The sequence below is a fragment of the Drosophila takahashii genome, chromosome 3L, assembly GCF_030179915.1.
Source record: "Drosophila takahashii strain IR98-3 E-12201 chromosome 3L, DtakHiC1v2, whole genome shotgun sequence".
NCBI lineage: Eukaryota > Metazoa > Arthropoda > Insecta > Diptera > Drosophilidae > Drosophila > Drosophila takahashii.
The window spans coordinates 7,671,661-7,696,784 of NC_091680.1; the positions used below are offsets into that span (position 1 = coordinate 7,671,661).

Consider the following 25,124-nt stretch of genomic DNA (forward strand, 5'->3'; position numbering starts at 1 on the left):
GATAAGGCCGTAGTTAGATACAACATTTGTGATTCACGGTGGGATCCACTTGACTACTTGGCTTCGCCTTCGGTTCCGCCCAGCAGATACTCCAAAGCGAAGAGTCGTATAATCAGCGCCAGGTTGTCCGTCGTCGCATAATCAATCACTGCGGCGTTATCGGTGGGCTTGTGCCAAACATCGGGAAAGGGCACCGGAATGAGGTGCAGGATGGGCACATTTCGCCGCAGGAAGGGTATGTGGTCGTCCTCGATGTAGGAGGAGCGCATGGCCTGCGACTGGAAGTAGCGCGTGGGATCGTGCTGGGTGACTCCGCTGCTGGCGTAGCGCTCGAGGAGCTCAAGCTTGGCCAGCCGAGTCTCCACAGAAAGGAGACGCATGTACCAGGACTCGGTGTTCTGGAAGAAGCTGTAGAAAGCGGGATCGGGAGCTCCCAGAAGATCCAGCAGCACCAGCATGTCTATCCTGTCCAGTTTTCCTTCACGCTCCCATCTTTTAGCCAGATGTCTTGCTCCGTAGATGGAATCCTTGGGTCCCCATTCCTCGAAGGCCTCCTCGCCGTCGAAAAACAAGAGCATCAAGCTCAGTTTGCTCTGCTTGAGGGGATTTAGCTGATCCTGGAGGACCTGGGCGAGATTGAGGAGCATGGCACAGGGCACCGCAGAGTCGGTGGCCCCCAGAAACTCCACTCCCGGCATGTATTTGCTATCGTAATGACAGGCGAGCACTAGATATCTTTCAGCCTTGGGATTCAGCGTGGCGATGATGTTGTGGAAATGCAATTTTCCCTTGATCGGCGCCACGTCATGGAAGCTGTCCATCTCCACATTCCAACCGAGATCTTCTAAGCTGTCGGATATATACTTCCGCACGATGGTATGATTTCCCGAGCCCACAACTCGGGGTATTAGAATATTGTTAATGGCCTCTCGCAGGTGCATTTTATCGGATAGATTGCTGTACTCCAGGAAGCGGGATTCGGACAGCTCGCTGGGATTGTAGGATATCTGTTGGGGATGAAAAAGAGGGTACAAGTTTAGCAGGCAGCTGGAAGGGGGCATTCCTTTGAGTAACCTGTAATCTGCCCACGAGATGATCCTTGAGCGACTCGGATCCCCTGACCAAGGTGGCTAACAAAGCCGTCTGCACGCACAGCGTCCAAATTCTAGCGTTTTGTGGGAGCATATTTCACCGACTGACTGAAGACTACGTGGCTGAGTATTTTGGTTCCGCGAGTGGGGGTGTTTGGCCCCAACAGGTGGTTGCAATCAATAGCGGCAGGTGTGCTGGGAGTTCCAAGGACGTGCGGCTGGGGCACGAATTTGCGGCAGACTGCGGCATGTGCTGTGAACTCGCTGGCGTTTCTAGTGATTTATCATTTCAGCCAATTCTTCGGGCCAACTTGTGGGGCACAAAACAACAAAGCATGGGCGTAGTAAAGGGTTTTAATTGGGATCCAATGTGTATAATAATAAATAATGGTCTAGTTGGTTGTGTGTTTTTTATTTTGTTTACATCTTTTCGCAGTGTTTTATTGCTTTTTCCATTAAAAGAGAATATTATTATCCCCTATTCATGAAATATTTATGTTTACGCCCATGCTATTAAAAACAGCTGTTTATCATTCTTAACAGGTGGCAACGCCGAGCAGGTGGCACCCCCACAACAGTGGCAGGGGCGTTATAAAGATTTTAAAATGGGGGTTTTTGACAATACTTGCTTTAAAAATAATAATAATTATTAATATTGACTTGTTTCGACCAGAAATAACCATCTACCTATTGGGAATTACAAAGTTCCTATCTGACATTCTAATAATAGTTTGTTTCTTTTTATTCAGAGTTCGAACACTGCCTTGCACATGGTAAAAAATCAGCTACATGAATTCACTCAGTTCTTAGAATTAAATAATAGATACATTTTCTTGCGTGACTCTGACTGATTGTGTTGGGGAATTATAATGCCCTCCCCTTTTAAATACAGAGCCCCAATAGTAATTTCTTCTAATGGTCCACCTCTAACCTTAGGAATATCCACCAGCTCGAAGCAAGCGCCCAGATTGTAGATCTTTTTGCGGGGCCTCGGCAGCAATCTCTTGACGGCCTCCATCATTGAATAATTTCGGAATAGCACACGCATTTCACTTATTTATGTCTTTTTAATACAAAATCATGCACACAGAACACTAGACAACACGTTTTCCACGCTGTTATCGAAACTTATGCAATGGAAAACGATTACACACGGTTTACAGGCGACTTTCTCCTCCCTCGCTGGCATGTAAACAATTGTATCTATATGGTATGTATGTACAAGAGTGCCTTCCGACTTATAGGTAAATGGAAATGGGTTAACAGTCTGGGTAGATGAGGATTAGTCCGTTTTGGAGCCCTTAGAGCCGGATGCCCCAAAGTAGGCCCTGTAGATATAAAGTCCCAAAGCGATGTGCAACGCCACGACCGCTCCCACGGCGGAGGCTATATTGACTTTAACTTCGGAAATGTTGAGAAACTGATCCAGAACGAAGCCTTTCAGCACGAAGAAGGTCACCACGGGCAGGAAAACGATGAGCATGCAGTAGAAGAGCACTGTCTTAAAGGAGCTGTAGTCCTGCGAGTCCTTGGAATCCAAAATCCAAAATAAACAAGGGATTAGGCCAGCCGGCAAATGGGGTTTTCATGTCACTTACATGCGACTGCTGGAGGCTTTGTTTCGATGCACCTCCGTTGCCACCGGCGGCTTTCTTGGTCTTATTCGACATTTTGCTAGCTAAATAATACCCGGGTTAAGTGAAAAAAGCAATAATTCCTTTTAATTTCGGATTTTGCTTTGGCCTGCCATTCGGTTATCAGAAATATTTGACAAATCACAAATCACATGATAAAATGGTAGTACCGTGGGCGTCATGAGAATATACTAAAATATACCGTCGGTATTCGATAGGTCGTTATTATCGAAATAAATTTGTTTTTAAAAATATTTTTGATGATTTATTTACAGTTCTAATCACATAAATTTAATAATAAATAAAATAATGAATTTACGAATTCGACAAACTATTTTTCTAAATATTAAAAAATTAAGATAAAACAAGTTTTTCAAAGTATCACATCGATTTTTATATCTTCAAACGATTTATTTCGTGACATAATTATTATTTGTAAAACATATTTTAAAAAGTGATATTAAACACGTGTTTAATAAAAAATTCTATAATTTTTAACAAGTTTGTGACCTAGTGACCACTATTTTTTCAACCGCAAGTGTAGTATTGCTTCGTTCCTCAGTATATTCCAGTATTTACCCCAGGGCCGAACGCCATATTGCGACACCAGCAGTGCGGTCACACTGGAGCGAAAGGAAAACAACAACAACCAAAAAAAAAGCAATCGTGAATCAAAAGGCGCACGCGGCAAAATGTAAAAACTTGCTTATTGGTTTATTTTTAACAGTTGCCGTCATCGCAGTCGCATTTTGGCCGAACCGCTGGCTCGCGCCTCCCGCTTGCGTGTGTTAATTAAATTTATTTCAGCCATTGCCAATTGCTGCGTATATTCGGCGGTAATTAACCAGCCAAATCCATATTGTATACTACACAGTATACGGTATACAATAAAACACAGCGCGCCTGCAGTTAGCCGCACGATTTCGTACAGTTGAGACGCGCGTTTTTTGCGTTTGGAATTTTTTTGTGGGGAATTTCCACTGCAGCCCAGAGTCGCGATGGTTTTGACGAATTTCGAGTGCTGGGCACATGGCGATCCGTCGGCAGCCGCCACTTTCGAAACCGGAACACTGCGTCCTTCGATGGACCCGTTCAATCCACGTGCTGTCAACTTCATGACCACCGACGCCAACAACAACAATAACAATAATAATAACGAAGTGGGGCAGTCGATGCCTGGAGTCCTGCCCCTGGAAATGGAAGTCCTGCGCTGCAAGAAGCGAATGAATCCTGGTCGCTCTCCTGGCGAGGAAGTCGATCAGGATCAGCCGGTGTACACCAAGCGCTGCCGCTACGATGAAGCCGACCTGGCCGCCCAGTATTGCAATGGTAAATATTATTAACTAAATATATTTATGGGTTTTTAAAATGCAAATTATAAACATTCGTTTCTATACTATTTTTTTAAATATTTATTACTTAATTACTTATAGACCGTAAACCCATAGCTTTACAACTCCATTTATCTTTCTTCAACATATAAACCTCTGAACATTTGCACATAATCATAAATAAATCAAAAATAATTTATTATGATTGCTTTATAAAAATATTTATAACGAGTTTATTACTTTGCGGTTCAAGTAAAATACCGAAAGACACTCAAAAAAATTAATTTTATTAAAAACTAAAAGATAATTAATTTTAAAAATTATAAACAATTTTTTTATGTCCATTCTGCGTAATTTTAAAATTACAAAGGATTAAATTAAATCCCATTGCTAATAATATCATAATTATATTAAGCAACCTTAAAGATATTAAGAAAATAACGCAAATCCCAATGATTTATTAAACCCACTTTGTATTTGTGAATTTAAAAACCGGAACACACCTGATGATTTAAGCTGTAATTTTCGTTTTTAATCATTCGACCTTGGGCCCTTTGGCCGGCTTACTTAATTGGCGTTGCGTGAAAAGTGTCGTAAAACTTGTAAATTTACAAAGTTATCTGACCTTGCGACCCGTTTTTCTTTTCCCCGTGGCCCTCAGTGACCTGGGTTATCAGTTGCCATTTATTCGGTGCGATTTGTGCTATCGCCGACATACAGAAACGGCGGTACTCAAAACGATAAGCACTTGACAGCCGCTTAATTTCAGCAAAGAGAAAACCGGCTTGACAGTCATTATATCGCTGTGTTTGCCCGACTAAACACACGACAGCAAAGTAGGGGATTATCTGGAAGGGGTTGTGGCGATGAAGGGGTCAGCAGAGTGCTTGAGTTCTTCTTACCCCGCGAGTTTAATCATTCGCAAAAGTGTTTCAACAGTAGAAGAAAAACAAAGGCAACCGGGCAGAGTGTGGGTGTATATACAGCCGGTAAAAAAAGTGTGTATATCTAGCGAGAGTGAATCAATAATATATACCCTTGCAGAAGGTATACTCGATTTTTAGAAATGGTTTAAACATTTGGGAAAAAAATGTTTTCTTGTTTTTGGTCTCAAATTAATACATTTATTTTACAATTTATTTTTTAAAAATATTTGAATAAATACTAATTTTAAATTTCCGAACATATATTATTTTATCGTACATTAATTGAAAGATTTGTATTATTATTTGTCTTTTTTCTTATTTTCAACTTTGTTTCAACTATGTTACCTAGTAGTTCCCGATTGTTTTGATAAGGTATCAGCTCAAACAAAAAGCAAAGAAAAAAACTAACTCGGAGATAAGAAATGACAACGACGACTGAACACGCCGCTCTGCTCCGAATTGGTTATAAATAAACGATCGGTAATTGGGGCAAATATCGATAGCGTCAACGTGTTGCGTTGCATTGCCATTACACTAAAAAAAATAAGAAAAAAAAACAAATTAGATTTTGTAAATGCAAATCTTGTTTATATTTTAAGGCAATATTTACCATATTCAATAAGGAACTATTACGATTGATAAATATTAATTTAATCAATAGGAAAGAAATACATTTACTTATTTAAATTGTTAAGGCAGTATATTTATTAAGGAACTATCAAGATTTATAAATACTAATTTACTTAATCAGAAAGAAAATACATTTTCTTATTTAAATTGCAAAACTATCAAGATTTATAAATATTAATTTAATCAATCAGAATGTTTCAGATATGTTTCTGTGTGATTGCACTTATTAATCGGTTTCTCCTCCACCTTGCAGATTTCTTTTCGCTGCCTGCCACACAAATAATTGGAACACAGGCCTGTTTGATGGATTACGAGATGCAGGCCACCGGCGGCATGATGATGGAATCGGAGACGAGTTTTCCAGCACACCAGCAGCAGCAACATCCACAGCAGCAACAGCATCATCAGCAGCGCATTCATCAGCATTATCAAGGTCATTTGCATCGCGCTAACCGTGATGTGAGTCGTTGCATGATGTCGCACATGATTTAGGGGCCCTCGTTCACACAACAAATTCGAAAATGTACATAACCCAAAATGAACATGTACTCTAACGGAGGAAAACGCACAAGAAACACATGCAACAGTTCACCGAGCGACGCGTCTCTTTATTTGTAAAGTGTTCGCATATTACTCAAAAGCCAAATTAACGCAGACAAACAATTGAATTGAAATTAATAGCAATGCACATACTTAACACGTACCAAAAATGAAAATCTGTAAAAATAACAATCAGCAAACGAATGAAATAATAAGTATTCTGTATAAATTGTTAAGCACACATCCCACTGTACAAAAACAAATGCTAAGTCGAACATACTTTGTTTTAAAGACGTTCGAATACTGTACTTAATTACCTAAAGAAATTAAACTCTTTACTAACTTCAATACGTAAACGTTCAACCTGCGAAGCATTGCAATCAGCTAATACAAAAGCAATATAATTTTAAGTGAAATGTTCAATCAGCTTGAGGCGATTGCTTAGAGCCTTCACAAAGTGTTGGAAATGTGTATTTGACATGTAATTCCGCAAGTGTGAAGTTGCTGATCCGTAGCATTAGTTATAGATTACTTTTAAGGTCTATCACCATAAGTTCAAATTGTCATCTAAATATGCAATTAAGCTGATAGATGACTTTATTCTTTAAGATCACAAATGAATGAATATTTTATTAGATTTTTATTTTATTAATTTTCTATTTCAATATTAACCTGAACTATTTCAAACATGAAATTTAATTACATATTAAGATTAAGTTGAGAGAATATATTCAAACCTTGAGTAATCAGCAAACTTTAAAGCACGCATCGATGAATGAGAATAATGAAAACACTTTGTGAAAGATCTAGAGAGCAAGCGCAACAGGCCAGAGCTACGGCAGCGATGTTAAAAATCCAAAACTTATAGACAACTCTCTCCACTCTCTGCTCGTTTACAGAATCCGCAGAGCAACGAGTGCCGCCAAAATCTTTAGACGCTATTGAGAAAATCAAAGTTAAGTCAATAGGCAGCGAGGCCGAGGCGGACTTGTATATAGCCACACACGGCGGTTGTCTGCATCACTTCCGTAAGCTCAGCGGGTCGGAGCTAGAGGAGTCTGATATCTGAACAATAGCCCATAAGGCAGGTCAATGTAGCCCCCAACTAACTGCAACTAACCTAAGTAGTAACATAAGCTCTCGCATATCGCAACTGGAAGGTGCTTAGAAATAGTATTTGAGTTCAAATAAACCATAAGCAATCATTGCGAAGCCCATTTTAAGTTTAGAATTAATTATTGTGGGAAAGTTTTTGTGGATAAATCCAAATAAGTTTGAATTTTTTTAATATTATAGTTTGGATTCCCATTAAAATGATTTTACCAGTAGGAGAATTTCCTTTCCAATAAATGCCTTTCTGTATTTTCAAAGGTAAACAGTAGTACAGCGTTTTGTGTTGGTATTCACTAGATAAATGCAGTGTTAAATGCGTTTGAATTTCATTACTTAAGAATACTAGATGCGGTTGTTTGTTTAAAAGCAAATCAGATCTGAAGCGTCTGTTGCTCCGGCTGCGCATTAATGTAGTTATCCTGGACATCCTTGACCATGAAGTCCACCAGATTGCCCAGATCGTACTTGTGCTGCCAGTGCCAGTCCCTCCGAGCTTCCGAATCGTCGAACACCTCCGGCCAGGCGTCCGCGATAAACTGGCGGCTATCCGGCTTGTAGGTCACGTGCAGATTGGGCACGTGCTTGCCCAGCTCAGTGAACAGCTCCTCGGGAGTGAAGGACATGGCGGTGACATTGTAGACGCGACGCTTCAGCTGCTCATTCGGTGCCCGCATGAACTCCAGAAGGGCTCTAAAATAGGGATATAAATAAATATATTTATTAATTTTCCAAGTTACTTAAATTAGTTCCAATAGCAAAGAAATAATCCTAGTAATTTTTATATATATTGATATATTATTTATTTGATAAATATTTTCTTAATATCACTCACCGCAAACAATCTTCAATGTACATCATGGGCAGTCTTGTATCGGGACGCAGGTAACAGGTGTATTTTCCATGTCGCAGGGCATCGTGGAATACGGCAACGGCATAGTCTAAAATTTAAAAAATAAAATAAGGAATAATGGCCACATATCTCAAACGGAGCAATAGAATATTCAGATATTTGTACTAGTTCTTTGAAATGTTGTTTACTAGAATACTTTCAGAAAATGCTTTTCATAAGTGTTCCTGAATTTATTTTATAAAATTAAATACAAATTGACTTTCCCTAATGTTAATAAACCTAAGTGAAAGCATTAAGCATCAATTATAATAATGTAGGAACTTGAAAAATCTATTAAATTAATAGATTCAATTGTTAAAAGAAAAAGTTAATATGGGTTACCCGGTTAGCATGATACCCACTATCTCATGAATAAATTATGCCCATTGTCATGCTCTTTGATTATCATCAACTATCATCAATTGAGGCATTTATGATACAAAATTGGATTAAATAAAGCTTGAAATGCGCCCGACGACACAGTTTCTACGGGGAAAAGTAACTCAAAGATATTTTCCTGCCGATTGACATGCATGGGCTTTCAAAGAAAGTACAGGTGATTACATATACGATTTGATATACCTGTGGTACCACCGCCTGGCGGGTCACTGGATATAACGCCGGGGAATCGCAGGCATCTGAAGTCCAGTCCAAACTTATGGTAATAGTATTCGCCAATTAGCTCGGCGTGCACCTTGGAAACGCCATAAATAGTGCGAGGACGTTGGATCTGGGGAATTGGGACTTTAGTATCGAACAAACTTTTGCCTATAGATGGAGGAGTCCTACCGTAACATTTGGCGTGGGATTGCGGGGACTGTCGGGGCCAAAAGCTCCAATGGTGCTAGGTACAAAGATGCGGAGCTTGTACTGTTTCGCCAGCTCAATGACGTTGTGAACACCCTCAATGTTGACCCTGCAAGGGATTTTAAAAGAAAGAAAAATATTAATAAATATACCTAAACCTATGCCAAGAATAATAATATATATAGTAAATATCCTACCTCACAGCTAGAGGAACGTTCTGTTCCCCCACAGCACTGAGCAGGGCCGAAAAGTGGATCAGCCAGTCGATGCGGTGGTCTACAACGATCTTCTGAAGACCCTTAAAGTCCAGGATGTCCGCAAATATGTAAGGACCGTTCTCCAGGATGGATGGACTGGGCTTTATGATGTCCGAGAGAATTACATTGTGACTGCCATACTGCGTCCGCAGAAGTTTGGCACACTCTATTCCTAATTGTCCCAGGCCACCTGAAAGATATTAGTACAAAATGTTACTGGTAAATTAAATTAATATTATGGGTAGGTAAAATAATATAATTTTGATGAAATGTTAATGGAAATACATTTAGTGTTTCGATTTCTAAATAAAAACATGATTTTAATATATGTATTAAAAACTGTACGAGTATTATTCAATTATATTTCATAGCATTCTTTCAGGCATCTATTTTTCGTCCAAAATGTTTAGCAATAAATATTTATGAACACAAAAATTTCAAATAGTAGGAAGCACAATTTAACAATGACTAATATTTGCAACAAATATTTTATTCAAGAAATTTTTTAATATTATATCTATCCATATAAATGTAACCTAAACTTTTTCTCATTAATTTTTTTATTCAGATTAAGGACACCGAAATCGACCGGGATTTTAAGCAAGCTTACCAGTATTTTTACTTTAAAGTGTTATTATCTTACGAATATTTGAAAATACATTTTTACTTTTTAAAGAATTACTTTTTTTGTCACAAAACTTTAATATTTTTAAAAACTATTAACTTGTTATACACATTTTTATTAGGAGAGACGATTACTTTTATAAAACGTTTCATTTAAAGTTAAGTGATTGTAGAAGATTGTAGATTGGTAACACTTTTTTAAATATTTTTAAATGGAATTATTTTTGTAAAATTAGTAAAGCGTGTGCGCTATATAGGTGGGGTGATAAATTTTCCGGTGGACAGCCGGTTGGGTCGTCTAATTGGCCTTGAACGCATCGCTATGCGGTTAAATATAGCCCATCCACGTGGCGCGGCGACTGACCTGTGATGAGGATTTTGGGTGGTCTACTTTCGAGGGGCACCTGGTGGAAGGAGCGGCGTTGGACTAGCTGGCTGGCGATCGGGGTTATCCTGGGAATCGCCAGTGGACTGGGGACGGGAGCCAGAGCCAGGCTGGCAAGGCATTTGCGAAACATTTTCCGGGATGCGACTGATCTGATACCGATCTCTGATCTCTCGATTCGCGACGAGCGCTGCCAGCGAGCTACGGTTTTCAACTGATTTCGAAATTCGCAAAATATTTTTCACCAAGCCCTCAACATTACTGCCACTGCTTAATTTCCGCTATATGTTTTCCACATATATCGCCTGAGCACTCGGATCCCGTCGGCTCTTCCAATCGTCTCGTCTGGTCGCTTAGTTACTTACTTGGTGAGTTTAGTGAGTGTTAGTTGGCAGCCAGTCAAATTCATTATGAGCCGGGAAACGCAAACGCGAAAGGGGAACTGTCGCCATGGCGAGCAGCGATTTTGTTTGGGGCCCGAGATTCAATAAAAACGAAAGCAAATTATATGGCGGAGGCCCGACAATTGACAACAACAAGAGCCTCAGATGGATGGGTTTCCTTTTCGGTGGCGGGGAATGTCTAAATACACCATATAATACATATTGCGTTGGCTGTGGGTTATGCAAGCACGATTGGGGGCTACAGGGTGCTCCATAATTGGGTTCTCGGACAGGCCCCTCTTTTTAAGGGGGTCAGTTTAAGAGGGTGTGTTTGGTTAGTTTCTAATGAGCTTTAGGCTTACTTATTATAATGATCTAAGGGCATAATCCAAAGGGTTACTTCCTATTTTCTAAACAAAATCTACAGTTTTTCATCGATATTTAAATACTTAAAATTATTTTCTTAAGATATTATTAGTTTCTACATCCCTTATTAATCTGGAAAAAGGATTGGCATATTAAAAAATTTATTGAGTCATGTAAAATATTAAATGTACGATTTTGAAGATCGGAATATATGGTCATATATGACCTAGCAACACACCCACCTTATGGAAAGTAGAAAACATAGACCGGCCTCATATGATAAATGTGCCGCAAATCAAATTAACCTTGGGTGCGAAATTCAGTTTCGTTGACAATGAACCAAAGTTCCTCGGGGGTCAGACTGAAATGGATTCCAATTAGCGGGTTAGACATCCTAATCCGAATCTAAATCGGACACGTGTAGTGATTGTAAAGTGCAGTGAATTAGCACTAGTTGAGATGACTGACTGCTTAGGGGTTCTTAGGGTTCCGTAGTGGTCTTATCATCTAGTGGCATATATTGGGTGCATTTTGGCCCTGACAACACACCCGTATTTATTCAACAACATGATGTGAATGAGTTTGCACGGGGTAAGTTCAGTAAATATTATGCATATAGAACTAAAAATATTATTTCCATTTGCTTGCCAAGAGAAAAACAAAAACAGCTGAGAATTTCACTTTTTCTTCCTGCATGTTTTGCATCTATCGTGAAATAAATGACCTCATTGTATTTTAGGAGTTTCGAAATATATATTTATTTTTACTTTTAGATAAATATTAGAATTTAAAAAATGTTTGGAAAAACTTGTCACTTCTTTGAAACAAAAAAAACACAAAATAATATGATCCCTTTTCTACTTATGGTTCTTGCTAAGGTTACTTAAAATCTATTATTTTGAAGACCACTTGTTGATATTACTTTCATATTAGATCTACCAGCCATGCTTAGGAAGAGAATATTATAGCACTACGGAGGAGTTGTTGATTGACGTCAATGGACATCGCAGAGATTGGTTAGTCCCAGAGTTTATGTGGTCCCTAAATCTCTCCGAAGGGGCTGAAAAATATGCACTCGAGTTGGCTGAGCGGAAATTTCCAGATCGAACGTTATATGAAGAGGTCCAGGTGGGGGATGGTATTGTGGATCAATTGGACTTTCCCCTATCGGATCCAGATAAAACCATGTATTCAGAAAGTATTTGCGAATTTGTAAAAAATAAGTGTATTAAGTTCTGGTCTGTTGAAGGGGCAAAATGCTATGGTATACCAAAAGAAGATAGAACCGCACATGAACAATCATTGGCCGAAAAATTTTCAGCACTGACTTGGAAGTCATCCTTGGAAATGGGTTTTGGTTGGGCACTTAAAGATCCATCGTAAGTAATTTGTAATTTTTTAGCCTCACTGGTCACGCATTTCTTTTTCAGTAACGAAAACGGAAGAAAGATATTGGTAATCAGGTATTCTCCTCCTGGAAATATTCCTGGAGAATACGACAAAAACATTCAAAACACAGAATTTATAGACTATTATACTTTGGATCCAATAGATGAGCCCGGAGTAGAGATACCTCATATGAAATCAGGATGGTCACGTGATGGTGCATTAGGAAAGCACATTTATATGATTTCATTTGTCCTTATAATCTTTTTTATTTGAATGTTCAATCAAGGCCCACTTTCTCATTTTCATGTAATGGTAAAAAGCAAATTCTAAATTAACTGAAAAATTAACAAATGATCCTTAATCCTAAAAGACAGTATTCCATTTTTTTATTCAAATTTCGAATTTATATTTATTGATTTATTTAATCGGTAAACACGATCAACTCCTATTTTTAGTAAGAGAGATATGGGAGTTGTTAACCTGCGAAAGTAATAATGATAGTAAGGACTGCTACGTTTATCAAATTATATCCCATCATTAGCACTTGGCCTTTGTTTCCACAGTGATTTCCTGCCATAATTCTCATAATTTCACTTGCAATTTCATTAAAACGCTGCCTCCAAACAACTTTGAGTACCGACTGGGCCGAATCCCCGATCTCGAGGGAAGAGCGACCTCTGATCCGTGGTCACAGATCGACTCACTCGAGTTCCATAATGGAATCCACTCCTCGGCGAGAATCAGCCAAGTGTGGCGCCCAACGTGGAACCCAACTCCCATATTGCCCGGGCAGGAAGCTCCGCTCAAGCCGACATTTCTGGTAGAAATCTTGAGTAATCTGCTGGGCTGTAACTAAGTTCGAGAAACAGTTTTCGCGTGCATTCCAAACGAGACGGTTCGGCTAAACTGAAATCGCGGAGAACTCACCGAAGTTTATTCCAAATGAATTCCAGGTGTTCGCGGTGGTTAATTGAATGAAAACGTCTTATAGAAAAGCAAGAGTGCTTTCGAAAGTGAAGTGAATTAAATTTACAAAAAACCAAAAGTTATTTGTAAATATTGCTTAAAACTGTGAGAGTTGTGTTATCTTAAGTGAATAAAAAACGGATAGTGATTTAAACATTTTTGGATTTATCGGATTAATAGCGCAAGAAAATAGTATCTTGGATTATTTTGTGATTGAGTAAGTTAAAAAGAGTATTTAATAGCAATTCATTTTAATTGTTAAAACCTAGTTTTGTTGACCTTTTCCTTTTCATAAGTATTTTAGTGTAATTACGATAGCTTTCCTAGATATTTATGATAAAATATGTGTTGTAATACGATATGTAATACGTGGCTTTCATTTTAAAAAGATAAGAATCTAAGTTCATAAATAAAAACGTTCTTTTCTTCAATTTCGATTGCCAATTTTTGATACCTTATAATAAAAACCTATCTTACATCTCCTGACTTAAACTATTTTGTCCTGTATTAAAACTAGCTATTTTTGATCTATTAAACTGAATACCTCACCTACATCTAAATTCTTAATCTACATTTTTGCAAAAAACCGTTCGATGTAGAACTAAACAGTTACTTAATTAGGAGAGTTTGAGGGGGACCGAAAAGAAATCAGAGCAGGTGAAATTGTCATTATAGACAGAGTCGGGCGAAATGGGATGGCGGGCAGAGTGGGGCCTTCACTTAGTGTGACTTCAAGGCGTGCAATGCAAGAAATTACACACAACTACGGGGACAGAGAGATACAGACACTGCTGCAGATTCAGATATAGTACAGATACAGATGCAGATACTGCGGAGCCGAACAATGATGAAAACGACAATAATTTCAAGGTTCGTTTGATGTAAACTCCGCTGCGCATGCGTAGAAACGGCGGCAGAAGATAAAGCTAAAACCGAAGTTGAATCGGCGGTTAGCGTTTCACTCGAGTCCAATGCTTTGCAGCTGCTCCACTCGCTTCCTACTGCTTCTGTTTTTCAGTTTTTTGTTAAATGATTACAAAATTTTCGTTGATCGTTGAAAGAGCCATGTTACGCTTCTTGGCGCAAAGAGTTTCTTTTTTTTTCGGTTCGCAGTTGCGCAGTTGCATGTGAGGGTGGTATAGTTATAGCGATGGCATGGAAAGGTATAATGTCTATACGTTATGAAGACGCGACGAGTCTTCGGGGCTATTGCACAAGACAGCGTACGTATAACTTCCTGTCGTACGACCCACCGCAAAAGTTCGGACCTAAGAGCCGTTAGACGAACATCTGAAGATGTATCTCCAGATACTATACCTAATTCCACAAACGAGAGAGATTTTTCTCTTCATTTAATTAATCTAACTTGTATTATTTAATATACAACAATTGTTTTGATTTGGTAATACTGATTTGTGAAATCTTCAACAAATCACGATAAGAACATAGCTCATATACCTGAAATAAATTGAAATTATTAACACCTGGCACAAACAGGGGCCCCACCTTAAATAGCCAATCTAATCTTCATCGATTTAAACCAAATTTCCCTAAACTCTTGAATCTCGCCAACAAAGGAAATATTTAATCAATCGTTTTGAAGTAATTCACACGAACAAATGACTTTAATCGAAGTGGAAATTTTGATTAACATGAAGCTACCTATTAATGGGCCATAAATTCAAGACAAGAGCCAGACAGGCTAAGGAGTGATTAATAGATGACAACGATATCTAATCTGACAAAGCCCTTAAATAAATTATAATAAACCCCCGTTAATAAACTTCTTTATTGGCACATGCACATTTGACTGTCCAAAATTTTAAATTATGTATTGCACTTCAGTACTGTTGGTTTTTTTCCTGGGAAAAGTTTTATAATTAAAGTCAAGGATGTTTAGAGGTTATTTTGATTTGACAATCGTTGGCCAACTAAGAAATTCCAATCTATACCCCTCAATCTATCTAGAAATTACGACCATTAAAATTAGTGCATCTCGGTTTTCTTTATTGTTTTATTTAGCGACCCTCGTAGGCGTTGATACGTTCGATGATCGGATCGTTGACCAGCTCCTTCATGTTCCTTGCAATGATAAAGTCCAAGTGGTTGAAGCTCTGGACGGGCACACGATAATCCTCCTTCAGGTTAACGAAATTCTCGACCAGCTTATCAACATCCTTGGGTGCGCAAAGGGCGTCGTTGTTGCTCGAGTACAAATGCGTGGGGGCGGTGATCAGGCTGAGATCGTAATCGGGTGGCAATTCCTGGCCGTAGAGCTCCATGTTCTTCTTGGTGCCCCAATCGTATTGGCGGAACTCACCGGACTTGTACAACTGCAGGTAGTGGATGCCCTGGTTGCTGGAGGAGCCAGCCGGGTGGGTCTCAATCAGGACGCTCATGGAGCTCTGAAAAGCAAAGGGGGTAGTTTTATAACTCATTTAAAAAAAATATTTCACCTATTTCTCGATGGATTGATATGAATTTTGGCATAGGAGTAGGAAAGAGTATTATAAATCTATATCGATCTTTACTCACCGCATTGGAATTCACATAACCGCCATTGGCGAACATGATGAAGGCATTGTTGCAGATCGTGTTGGACATATGGCAGCTGTTGTCCACCACACGGTTGACGAGGTTATTGTGCGGTATCAGTTCGGTGTCCACCATCAGTTGGTTCCACAGTCCACCCGGTTCACCCACCAAAGGAACCAGGAGCTTGAAGATAAAGGAGGATCCGTTTCCGAAGTAGGCACATGGGGCCAGCAAATGTGCCGACTTAATAAAGGCATTGTACTCAGGACGCATGATCAGGAAAATCAAGAAGACGGTGGTTCCCTGCGAGTGGCCGGCATAGTGAATCTGTGCCTGTCCAGTTATGGCCAAGATATAGTCCACCATGGCGGGGATGTCGATGGAACCGATCTCGTGCCAGTCAAAGTGCCAGAATTTGTGGCTATTCAGCGAGATGAGGTTGTTCTCCCGCGAGTAGATATTACCACGGGCATTTCCCAACCAAACATCGTAGCCCGCATCCACGAGGAGGTAGGCCAGCGAGTTATCCGGTCCCGAGGAGAGCCAGCAGTCCGAGTTGCTGAACAGTCCGTGCTGCAGGAGAATCGCTGGACGATTCTCGTTCTGGTTCTTCAGCTTATGGGAGTACGGGATGCGGAACAGGGTCAGCACATAGCCGTCCGAGGTGGTCACCTGGTGCGTCTCCGTTGGATATCCGTGCGAACGGATTCTCTCGTCCGACTTGACGATCTCACTCAGGCAGTAGTCCGACTTCTCGGCGGCGGTTAGGCCCGCCACCAAACTGAACAATAGGGCGTAGACGATTGGATTCATTGTGGGCAATCGCGTTTGCTGGCTAACTGGCCGTGGGGCCAGTCTTTATATAGTCGCTTCTTATCGACAGGCCCCTGTTTCGCCCCTGATTTATATAGATACCCTTGTCTAAAACACTCGAAAAATTAGTAGAGACACTTTTTGGCCTAAATTGACCTATAAATTTGACATGTTACGAAGAGGAAATTGAAGAAGTAAAATCCTTGATGATTTGTTAGTTAACTTACGAGTTTCCTTTGAATTTAACATTCAAGGACCTTTTGGTTTTACAAAATATGAGTCAAATCGTTCTAGTCCATAAAAACTTTTATTAATGGAGTTTGAACTTAATATATATAACAATAATAAATTTTCAATATTTTTTTCCATTTTGTTTTTAAGTGCAAGAATGTCCCGATTAGCGTGCACCTGTTCGGTTTTGATAGGGACAGAAATCGCAATCGAGGGGGTCTTGTCTGTAGTTCGGCGGAACTCCCGACCATAATAAAACATAATTTATTTTTAATTCAATCTATTCCGCCTGCTAAGTGTGATGAATATACGACGGGAGGGATTTCCTGGCGCAAGTGTTCATATGACGTTTGTTTTCATTCTTGGTTTGTTGGTTTCTATTCTTGGATATTATTTATGGAGTTCACATGGTCTTCAAATATTTTAGATTAACTGCTTAAGATTAATAAAAATTGCTGGTTAAACTTATAAATTATTATAATTTAATGGACTAATGGTTTTTGAATTTGGAAGGTAGAAAAGATAAGGTTGTAATTGTTCCAACTTTTTTTTTTATTTTTCCTTTAGCTATGTGCCAATTTGGGTACAACCAACCTGCTCTACCCACAAAGCCTATGATCTAGCCCATCATGATGCTGCTACCAATTTTCTTACTACTCTGTATTGGATTAACTCTAATCAGGGCCGAAAGTTGTCCTCCATCACAGGCTATTTTACCCTGCCGCTGCTCCTTGCGGGGAAAGGAAATTCAGATATGGTGAGTTCATACATTTAATATATCACTTTAATTGGAAAAGAACTCCTTTTATTTATTTATTTTTTTTTTTTAAATAAATTTTTTTTTATAAAAGGTGCTCATATATTTGATACATTTAATATATCATTTTAATTGGAAAATAACTCCTTTTATTTATTTATTTTTTTTATTTTTTATTTTTTTTATTATTAAATAATTAATATTTTTCTTTATAAAAGGTGCTCGCACAGTAACCTGCCGCAGATAATGGATGGTCTGAAGGCCGTGGAACGGAACATCAAGGGTCGCATTGACGAATTGGTCCTGGAAAACAACCAATTGCCGGCTTTGCCAGGACGATTCTTTGGCAGCCTGCAGATTGTGCGACTGATGCTGCGGCACAACAGCATCGAGAGGGTCTCCAATGGATGGCTGAATGAGCTGGAGAACGGCCTGGTGGAGATATTCGTTGTGGAACCGCAATTGCGCAGCATTCCGGCGGAGAGTCTCAATGGGATGATCAACATGCTGGCCATCACCATACAGAGCGACGAGCTGAAGCATTTGCCGGATTTCTCGGGGCTTCTTAGTCTTACCTATCTAAGTGTTCAGACTGGTGCCCTCCAGGAGTTGCCGTCCCATCTGTTTAGACACCTCCCAAAACTGCAGCACATTCACATAACAGGAGGAGTGGGTCTCACCCGACTGGAAGCTGGTCTCTTTGATGGTTTGATCTCCCTGAAGAACCTGGATTTATCCCACAATGGCCTCAACTGGATACATTTACGTGCCCTCTCAAGATTACCCAATTTGGTTAGTCTGAAGCTCTCGTACAATCAAATCAGTGACGTGGGCATGGTGGGTCGCATTGTCAAGGATCTGGAGCACTTGAAGAAACTGCGGCTGGATCACAATCTCATCACTGTCATAGAGGATGGCTCCTTTGTGGATCTACCCAACCTTTCAGAGCTCCATTTAAATGATAATAGAATCACAGAACTGCAATATGGAGCTTTTCTGGGGACACCTCAGCTAAAGACTGTTTATCTGCACAACAATCTCATCCGGCGCATTCATCCGGAATCCCTGCTTCAGGCCAGCGGAAGTGGCGTGGAGGCGATTCACATCTACAACAATGAGATTGGTCACGTGGAGGCTCTACGAGCCCTTTTGGATGCTTTACCTACTCTACGATATCTGGACATGAGTGGCAATCTCCTGAGCGAACTGCCCTATGGAGCTCTGCGCGGTCATGGAACTCTGGAGCAACTGCATCTCAATCACAACCAGCTTAGACTCATTGAGAGGGATGCCCTGATGGCCATGCCTGCTCTGCGGGAACTGCGAATGAGAAATAACAGTCTATCCTCGGATTTACCCCTACCATTTTGGAATCTTCCTGGCCTGAAAGGTCTCGATCTGGCGCAGAATCAATTTAGTCGGGTGGATTCCCAATTACTGGCGGGACTTCCTTCCCTAAGACGTCTAGATCTCAGCGAGAATGGGCTAACTGAAGTGGCTCCCAATAGTTTTCGTCATAATCCGCTCCTCGAAACCCTCAACATATCCTCCAATGAGCTCAGCAAAATCCACTCCTCCACTCTCATCCACTTGGAGAGGCTCTTCGAGGTGGATGCCAGCTACAATCAGTTGAAATCGGTGATCGGTGGGCTACCCAGAATTGTGGAGCGCATCTCTCTCAAAGGTAACCATATCACATCTCTGCCAGCAGCAGCTAGCAAGGATTTGCAGTTGCCCAATCTGCGAATGCTGGATCTCAGCCAGAATCGCATAGAACAGCTAAGCAGGAACGGATTTCAGGGTGCCTCGGAGCTGAGGGTCTTGAGTCTGGCCCAAAACGAGTTGCGTCAGTTGGAGGACACCTCGTTCATAGGAATCCAGCGACTGGAGTTGCTGCATCTGCAGGAGAATCAACTGGGTGAGGCGGATGAGCGGGCCCTGCTGCCCCTCGCGGAATTGAGGAACCTGAACCTTCAGTCCAACAAACTGGAGGCCATCACGGATAATTTCTTCTCCAACAACTCCAGACTCGAACAGCTTGACCTCTCGAGGAATCTGATACGCAGCATCTCACCCACTGCCTTCGATACGCAGAGATCACTGGAGTATCTGGATCTCTCGGGAAATGCCCTGCTGGACATCTCGGTGGGTTTGGGAAACCTGAACAACCTGCGAGACATTGATCTCAGCTACAACCAGATATCCCGTGTCCAATCCGATGTCATTGGTGGCTGGCGAAATGTGGTGGAGATACGATTGTCCAACAATCTGATTGTAGAACTCCAGCAGGGCACCTTTCGAAATCTTCCCAAGCTGCAGTATCTGGATCTTAGTAGCAATGAGATTAGGAATGTGGAACCTGGGGCTCTCAAAGGACTGGATGAACTCCAGGAATTCGTTCTGGCCGACAATAAGTTGGTGGAGCTGAAGGATCATGTCTTCGAGGAGCTGCCAAGTCTGCTGGCCTCCCACTTTCAATACAACAAGCTGCGCTACATTTCACCCGAAAGCTTCCACAATGCCAATTCGCTGGTCTTTCTCAATCTGTCCAACAATCACTTCAGGAACATGGAGAATATTGGTCTAAGGAGCATGCGTAATCTGGAGGTCTTGGATCTGTCCACCAATGGTGTCAAGTTGGTGTCGACGATGCCGTTGAAGGCGCTGAATTGGTTGGTGGAACTCAAAATGGACAATAATCAGATATGCAGAATTCAGGTGAGACATAAATATTTTTTTTTTTACTTGTTTTTGTTTTATTTTAATTTTTTTTCTTCTAATTTTAACATACCTCTAATTTTAACATACCTCTAATTCACAAATTTAATTATACTTACATTAAATCTAAAGATAGGGTCGATATGTTTATTTTTTTATTTTTTTATACCCGTTACTCGTAGAGTAAAAGGGTATATTGTATTCGTGCAAAAGTATGTAACAGCTAGAAGGAAGCGTTTCCGACCCCATAAAGTATATATATTCTTGATCAGGGTCACTAGCCGAGTCGATCTAGCCATGTCCGTCTGTCCGTCTGTCTGTCCGTCTGTCTGTCTGTCTGTCTGTCCGTATGAACGCTGAGATCTCAGAAACTACAAAAGCTAGAAGGTTGAGATTTTCCACACATATTCTTGGGCTTCCTACGCAGCGCAAGTTTATTTCAGACGAGCGCCACGCCCCCTCTAACGCCCACAATCGCCCACTAACGATTTTAAAATGTGCCTGGCGGTCACACCTTTAAAGATTTCCGAGAAGTATAAATGCAATTTTGTTGTGTATATTTATACCTATCGAAATGTAGAAGACATTTTTTAAATCGGACCATTCATTAAAAAGTTATACGCAATCCAAAAATATATATCCATCTCCCTCGCACTCCCTTTAGCCGAGTGACGGGTATTAGATAGTCGGGACACGAACCCGACTATAGCGTTCTCTCTTGTTAATTTTTTTTTCTTGGAAATGGGAAATTACTTTTGCTTTAAACTGCGCTGCACTACTGATATTTTGTATAAAGTTTGGTAATTGGTTTCATGACCTATTTATTATAGATTTAATACCTAAAGAACTAGATTTAATTAGGACTTTTTCTATTTCTAAAGGGTTCTCCCTTTGAGACGATGCCCCGTTTGCGAGTCCTCTCCATGCGAAACAACCAACTTCGAAGTATCAAAGAGCGTACCTTCCGAAACCTCCGAGGAAACATAGCCATTTTGGATGTGGATGGTAGGACCAAATAGAAAATAAACCCAAAATAAATGTACAATGAGTTCCTCCTATCATTTTAGGAAATCCCATTGACTGCAACTGCGAGATACAGTGGCTCTCGGTGTGGCTGCAGGAGACGAACTTTCCCTATCCGGGACCCAAGTGCCAGGATGGTCGCCTGCTGAGGGCGGCCCGAATGGAGAGAAGCCTCTGCGTGGGTGTGGATATCTATGGCAACGAGCGGACCGATGGCAATCAGCTGCCACTGCTCAACGAGCACGGGGATGTCTTCCAGCGGGATCTGCCGGATGATTTCAATGATGAGTGTGAGGCTAGCGAAGGCACCAGGCTGCCAGGAGATCGACCTTTGGCGGGGGAGAGCGAGTACTTCTATGATCAGTACGTGGACGCCACCGAGGCACCGGATACCACGAATTCCGTGATCAGTACTTCGCAGCGACCCAAACCAAATCCCACGATAAATAGTAATGTTGATCTGAATAATACAGTCCTACATACGAAATACTTTAATCGAAGGCCTCAGCCGGGAAATGGATCGCCCTTTACCTTCTTCGGCTATCCCTTGCCCAGTGTGAGTTTGGGTAGATTCTTTGGTTTCGGCGATCGAGGAAGAAAACAGCGAACGGATGGAGGCGATGAAATGCCCGCCACCCATCGCATGGCCCACATAAGTCTGCCCAGTGGACGTGGCAAGACCAGGATGTACCAGCCGAATAGCGCCGAGTTTGAGAAGTACCTGAAGGATCAGCAGCAGCAGGAGAAGCAGAATATAGCCAGAAATCGTTATGTGGACACCGAGTCAAGCACTTCATCCGTGGAGGATGCACTGAGTAACGAAAGTGGGAGTGCCGCCACCACAGTGGGCGTCTTTCGCACCACCTTTCGTGAGCCTTCGAGCATCGAACGCGGTGGCTTCCGTCCCATTGTTCCGGTTCATGTCGGTGGCTTTATGCCTGTCCATGATCCTCAGCAGCGACGTGGCTTGGTGGAGGCGGTGAATGTTACGGGGAAGCTCCCGGAGATGATCCAAGGCAAGGGTGAAAGGAAGTTTATTCCCATTTATAATCAGGCGGGACTTAAGCCCACCAGAAGTAGTGGTGAAAGTTCGGAGACGGCTACCTACGAGGTCACAGAAACCACCGCCGATGTGACCACTGTAACACCTTTGATGACGAGGATAACCAGCACAACTAGAGCTTCTACAACGACTACAGCAAGGAGTACAACAACCAATAGTACTACTACCCAGGTTGCCATCACAAGTGATGCTTCAGCCAGCAGTGAGCAGGAGTCGCAGCAGTACGATGATGACGATCTGGAGGCGCAGTCGGTGACCCTGCTGAGACCTCCTCCTCTGGTGCAGACAACCACGGCGGAGACCATCTTGCTGATTCCTCCTGCCGAAGAGCATGTGGCGCAGATCAAGAGTCGTTCCTGGGTGACCACCCAGAGTCCCAGTGACTATCAAGTTACTTCAGTGCGTCCCACGAGCTCAGTGCCGCCTTCCTCTCCTCCTTTACGCGGCGGAGGACGCTCCACCATCACCAAGGTGTACACTCCCTATCAACAGCAAGTGGCTCAGCCGACGGCCGAGGAGTACCAGCGGACTACGCCCAGTGCGGATAACGAGGGCGTGGCCAGTGAGCATCAGCTCCAGGCTAAAGCCCAGAAACGCACAGAGGTGGAGCTCCTTCAGGTGGATAGAGTGGATCGCAAGGATGGCATGGATTGGTACTACGAGAGCTTCAAGAAAAAGCGAGACTTCAATGGCGGTGCTGCTGTGCGGAAAACAGCACACAAGGAGGTGTACTATGATGGAGTAGGAGCCTCGTCCAGTTGGAATCGATTGCACAAGAAGGAGATACTCTTTCTCAGCTTGTTTTTGTTGTGGAGAGCGTGTTAAACAGTTTTCTAAGGCCTTCTATTTAGACAGTTTAAATATTTTATTGTGTATGCTTAAATAAAGAATTTATTTTATATATTAAAAGGTATTTTGTTAACAACATTTATCTATTGAAAGGGGGGTTTATTCCTTTGCATCTCCTAAAAAAAAAAAGAAATAAAACTTGCGTTAGTAATAAAAATTTAAATTAACAGACAAAATTATGCAGATCTTATTCAGATGGTGATGCATGTTAAAAGGATTTCAACATAATTTTTCTGATTTGGGTATGAAGTTGTCATCAATTGAGGATTTTATAGAAATATTAATTACAAATAGTAGAATGATAATTACCTTTTGCTTAACTAGTAATCAAAATGAAGTGCTGATGAATTATCCTTTTGCATTGTCTGTAAAAGTAAGAAAAAACTATGTTATTTATATATATTTTGAGTTACATAAACTAAATATGAAAATCTTATTCAGATGGTGATGCATGTTAAATTGATTTCAACATAATATTTCTGAGTTGGGTATGAAATTGTCATCAATTAGGGGGTTTGGAAAAAATTGAATATAAATTTAATAATATCCATACCTTTTGATTGATCCAAGCGATACCAAAGTTATCCCCTTCAAAAGAAAGCCTGCCATTGCGATAAGGAAAGCAGTGAGGAAGCCGAGTAAACCCGTTAATCCAGCCAAGAAAGCCGTCCCTACTATACGTAAGCAGACCAAGAAGAAACCTATAGTTAGGGCCAGAAAAGCCCCCGTGATTAATTCTGCCTTTATAAACTTTTGTCGCGCTCACGAGAAGCAAAATATCAACGTAGATGTTAGAAAAAGCCTGCAAAGCTGGAAATATAAGAAAGAAACCAAGTTAATATATCATATAAATGGCTTCAGAATTAAATTAAAAATTTTCTATTCAGATGGTGATGCATGTTAAAAGAATTTCAACATAATTTCTCTGAGTTGGGTATGAAGTTGTCATCAATTAAGGATTTTCTAAGTTAATACTTGCTGGAATAGACATTACCTTTTTATCAACGGCCTATCAAAATGCCCTGCTGTTGTAGAATCCTTTTCATATCCTGGAAAAATAAGAAAAAATAGGTTACTTATACATATTTTTTATGGCATAAACTAAATAAGAAGGACTTATTCAGATGGTGATGCATGTTAAATAGATTTCAACATAATTTCTCTGAGTTGGGTATGAAGTTGTCATCAATTTGCAAAATAAGATAAAATATTTAAAACCGACTATTTACCTTTAAGAGGATTGAAGATCCCATTGCACCTCATGATCTGGACATAGCCGTTGCATTTTCACCTGTAAATATAAATACTTTTTTTTAGATTTCTTAAGTTACAACACAAGTAAATTTTGTTAAAATTCAATCAGATGGTGATGCATGTTTAGTAATTTTCAACATGACTTTTCAGTATTGGGTATGTAGGTGTCATCCTTTGAGTTGTAAGGAAAAGTAAAATGATCTGTCTTGCTATAAAATTACCTTAGAAATATGTGCGAACATATGTGCCTCCAAGTGTCTCACTTTGAACCACGTGGAACCAGGGAGTCCCACTTTTGCCGGATATTTCATTTTGTCTTACTGCTTTTAGCATCAGCTTTAAGAAAGGATATAAGGCTCACAATCTGGCCATTGAATATGCCAAATATAAGCTGGATTCGATCCATTATTATATTTAATTTAAATTTTAAGAGCGCCGACGATCTTAACCAAAAGAAATTCCAAATGGAAAGAAGGCATAAGGTTACCAGATGGCCATGTAGTTGCCACTGCTTACGAGTTGCCAGACGTTTGTAATGGATGTTAACTAA

At 40.7% G+C, this 25,124-nt stretch overlaps 6 protein-coding genes, 1 long non-coding RNA gene and 5 other non-coding genes across 15 annotated transcripts; 2 read left to right on the forward strand and 10 right to left on the reverse strand.

Moving 5' to 3' along the window:
- Positions 1-43: 43 nt before the first annotated feature.
- On the reverse strand, positions 44-2,159 carry isoQC (iso Glutaminyl cyclase). 2 transcript variants are annotated; one of them, XM_017141616.3, is made up of 2 exons: positions 2,023-2,159; positions 44-1,007 (listed from the first exon to the last, which is right to left on the reverse strand). In XM_017141616.3, exons 1-2 carry the CDS (start codon positions 2,137-2,139, stop codon positions 54-56), a joined length of 1,071 nt encoding a protein of 356 aa, XP_016997105.2. In that variant the 5' UTR covers positions 2,140-2,159; the 3' UTR covers positions 44-53. The 2 variants fall into 2 exon arrangements, with proteins under 2 accessions (XP_016997105.2, XP_016997107.2); XM_017141618.3 differs by lacking the exon at positions 2,023-2,159 and adding an exon at positions 1,075-1,437.
- Positions 2,139-2,874, reverse strand: LOC108057383 (vacuolar ATPase assembly integral membrane protein VMA21 homolog). The gene is made up of 2 exons (XM_017141619.3): positions 2,690-2,874; positions 2,139-2,619 (listed from the first exon to the last, which is right to left on the reverse strand). The coding sequence occupies exons 1-2, from the start codon at positions 2,759-2,761 to the stop codon at positions 2,374-2,376; spliced, it is 318 nt and encodes a 105-aa protein (XP_016997108.1). The 5' UTR covers positions 2,762-2,874; the 3' UTR covers positions 2,139-2,373.
- A 484-nt stretch (positions 2,875-3,358) lies between these two features.
- On the forward strand, positions 3,359-7,369 carry LOC108057384 (uncharacterized). Its single transcript, XM_017141620.3, has 3 exons — positions 3,359-4,054; positions 5,866-6,045; positions 7,052-7,369. Exons 1-3 carry the CDS (start codon positions 3,724-3,726, stop codon positions 7,219-7,221), a joined length of 681 nt encoding a protein of 226 aa, XP_016997109.2. The 5' UTR covers positions 3,359-3,723; the 3' UTR covers positions 7,222-7,369.
- Positions 7,370-7,486: 117 nt separating this feature from the next.
- Positions 7,487-12,635, reverse strand: Tdh (L-threonine dehydrogenase). 2 transcript variants are annotated; one of them, XM_017141615.3, is made up of 6 exons: positions 10,207-10,660; positions 9,159-9,408; positions 8,944-9,070; positions 8,737-8,884; positions 8,098-8,203; positions 7,487-7,955 (listed from the first exon to the last, which is right to left on the reverse strand). In XM_017141615.3, exons 1-6 carry the CDS (start codon positions 10,358-10,360, stop codon positions 7,637-7,639), a joined length of 1,104 nt encoding a protein of 367 aa, XP_016997104.2. In that variant the 5' UTR covers positions 10,361-10,660; the 3' UTR covers positions 7,487-7,636. The 2 variants fall into 2 exon arrangements, 1 of the variants encoding a protein (XP_016997104.2); XR_011418874.1 differs by lacking the exons at positions 7,487-7,955; positions 8,098-8,203; positions 8,737-8,884; positions 8,944-9,070; positions 10,207-10,660 and adding exons at positions 11,219-12,140; positions 12,247-12,635 and having other exon boundaries at positions 9,278-9,408.
- Positions 12,636-12,748: 113 nt separating this feature from the next.
- On the forward strand, positions 12,749-23,380 carry atk (artichoke). Its single transcript, XM_017141653.3, has 6 exons — positions 12,749-12,865; positions 12,929-13,548; positions 17,478-17,667; positions 17,886-20,385; positions 21,267-21,390; positions 21,453-23,380. Exons 3-6 carry the CDS (start codon positions 17,540-17,542, stop codon positions 23,294-23,296), a joined length of 4,596 nt encoding a protein of 1,531 aa, XP_016997142.2. The 5' UTR covers positions 12,749-12,865; positions 12,929-13,548; positions 17,478-17,539; the 3' UTR covers positions 23,297-23,380.
- mag (magro) lies at positions 15,318-16,710 on the reverse strand. Its single transcript, XM_017141654.3, has 2 exons — positions 15,867-16,710; positions 15,318-15,736 (listed from the first exon to the last, which is right to left on the reverse strand). Exons 1-2 carry the CDS (start codon positions 16,677-16,679, stop codon positions 15,350-15,352), a joined length of 1,200 nt encoding a protein of 399 aa, XP_016997143.2. The 5' UTR covers positions 16,680-16,710; the 3' UTR covers positions 15,318-15,349.
- On the reverse strand, positions 23,313-24,921 carry LOC108057406 (uncharacterized). Of its 2 annotated transcripts, XR_011418875.1 has the most exons (6): positions 24,796-24,921; positions 24,550-24,611; positions 24,315-24,369; positions 23,874-24,130; positions 23,630-23,685; positions 23,313-23,436 (listed from the first exon to the last, which is right to left on the reverse strand). It is a non-coding gene; the product is annotated as an uncharacterized lncRNA (long non-coding RNA). The 2 variants fall into 2 exon arrangements; XR_006412415.2 differs by lacking the exon at positions 24,796-24,921 and having other exon boundaries at positions 24,550-24,753.
- LOC123003115 (small nucleolar RNA Me18S-Um1356) lies at positions 23,504-23,588 on the reverse strand. The gene has a single exon (XR_006412422.1). It is a non-coding gene; the product is annotated as a small nucleolar RNA Me18S-Um1356 (small nucleolar RNA).
- LOC123003116 (small nucleolar RNA Me18S-Um1356) lies at positions 23,750-23,835 on the reverse strand. The gene has a single exon (XR_006412423.1). It is a non-coding gene; the product is annotated as a small nucleolar RNA Me18S-Um1356 (small nucleolar RNA).
- On the reverse strand, positions 24,193-24,281 carry LOC123003114 (small nucleolar RNA Me18S-Um1356). The gene has a single exon (XR_006412421.1). It is a non-coding gene; the product is annotated as a small nucleolar RNA Me18S-Um1356 (small nucleolar RNA).
- LOC123003117 (small nucleolar RNA Me18S-Um1356) lies at positions 24,434-24,519 on the reverse strand. Its single transcript, XR_006412424.1, has one exon. It is a non-coding gene; the product is annotated as a small nucleolar RNA Me18S-Um1356 (small nucleolar RNA).
- On the reverse strand, positions 24,671-24,757 carry LOC123003118 (small nucleolar RNA Me18S-Um1356). The gene has a single exon (XR_006412425.1). It is a non-coding gene; the product is annotated as a small nucleolar RNA Me18S-Um1356 (small nucleolar RNA).
- Positions 24,922-25,124: the final 203 nt, after the last annotated feature.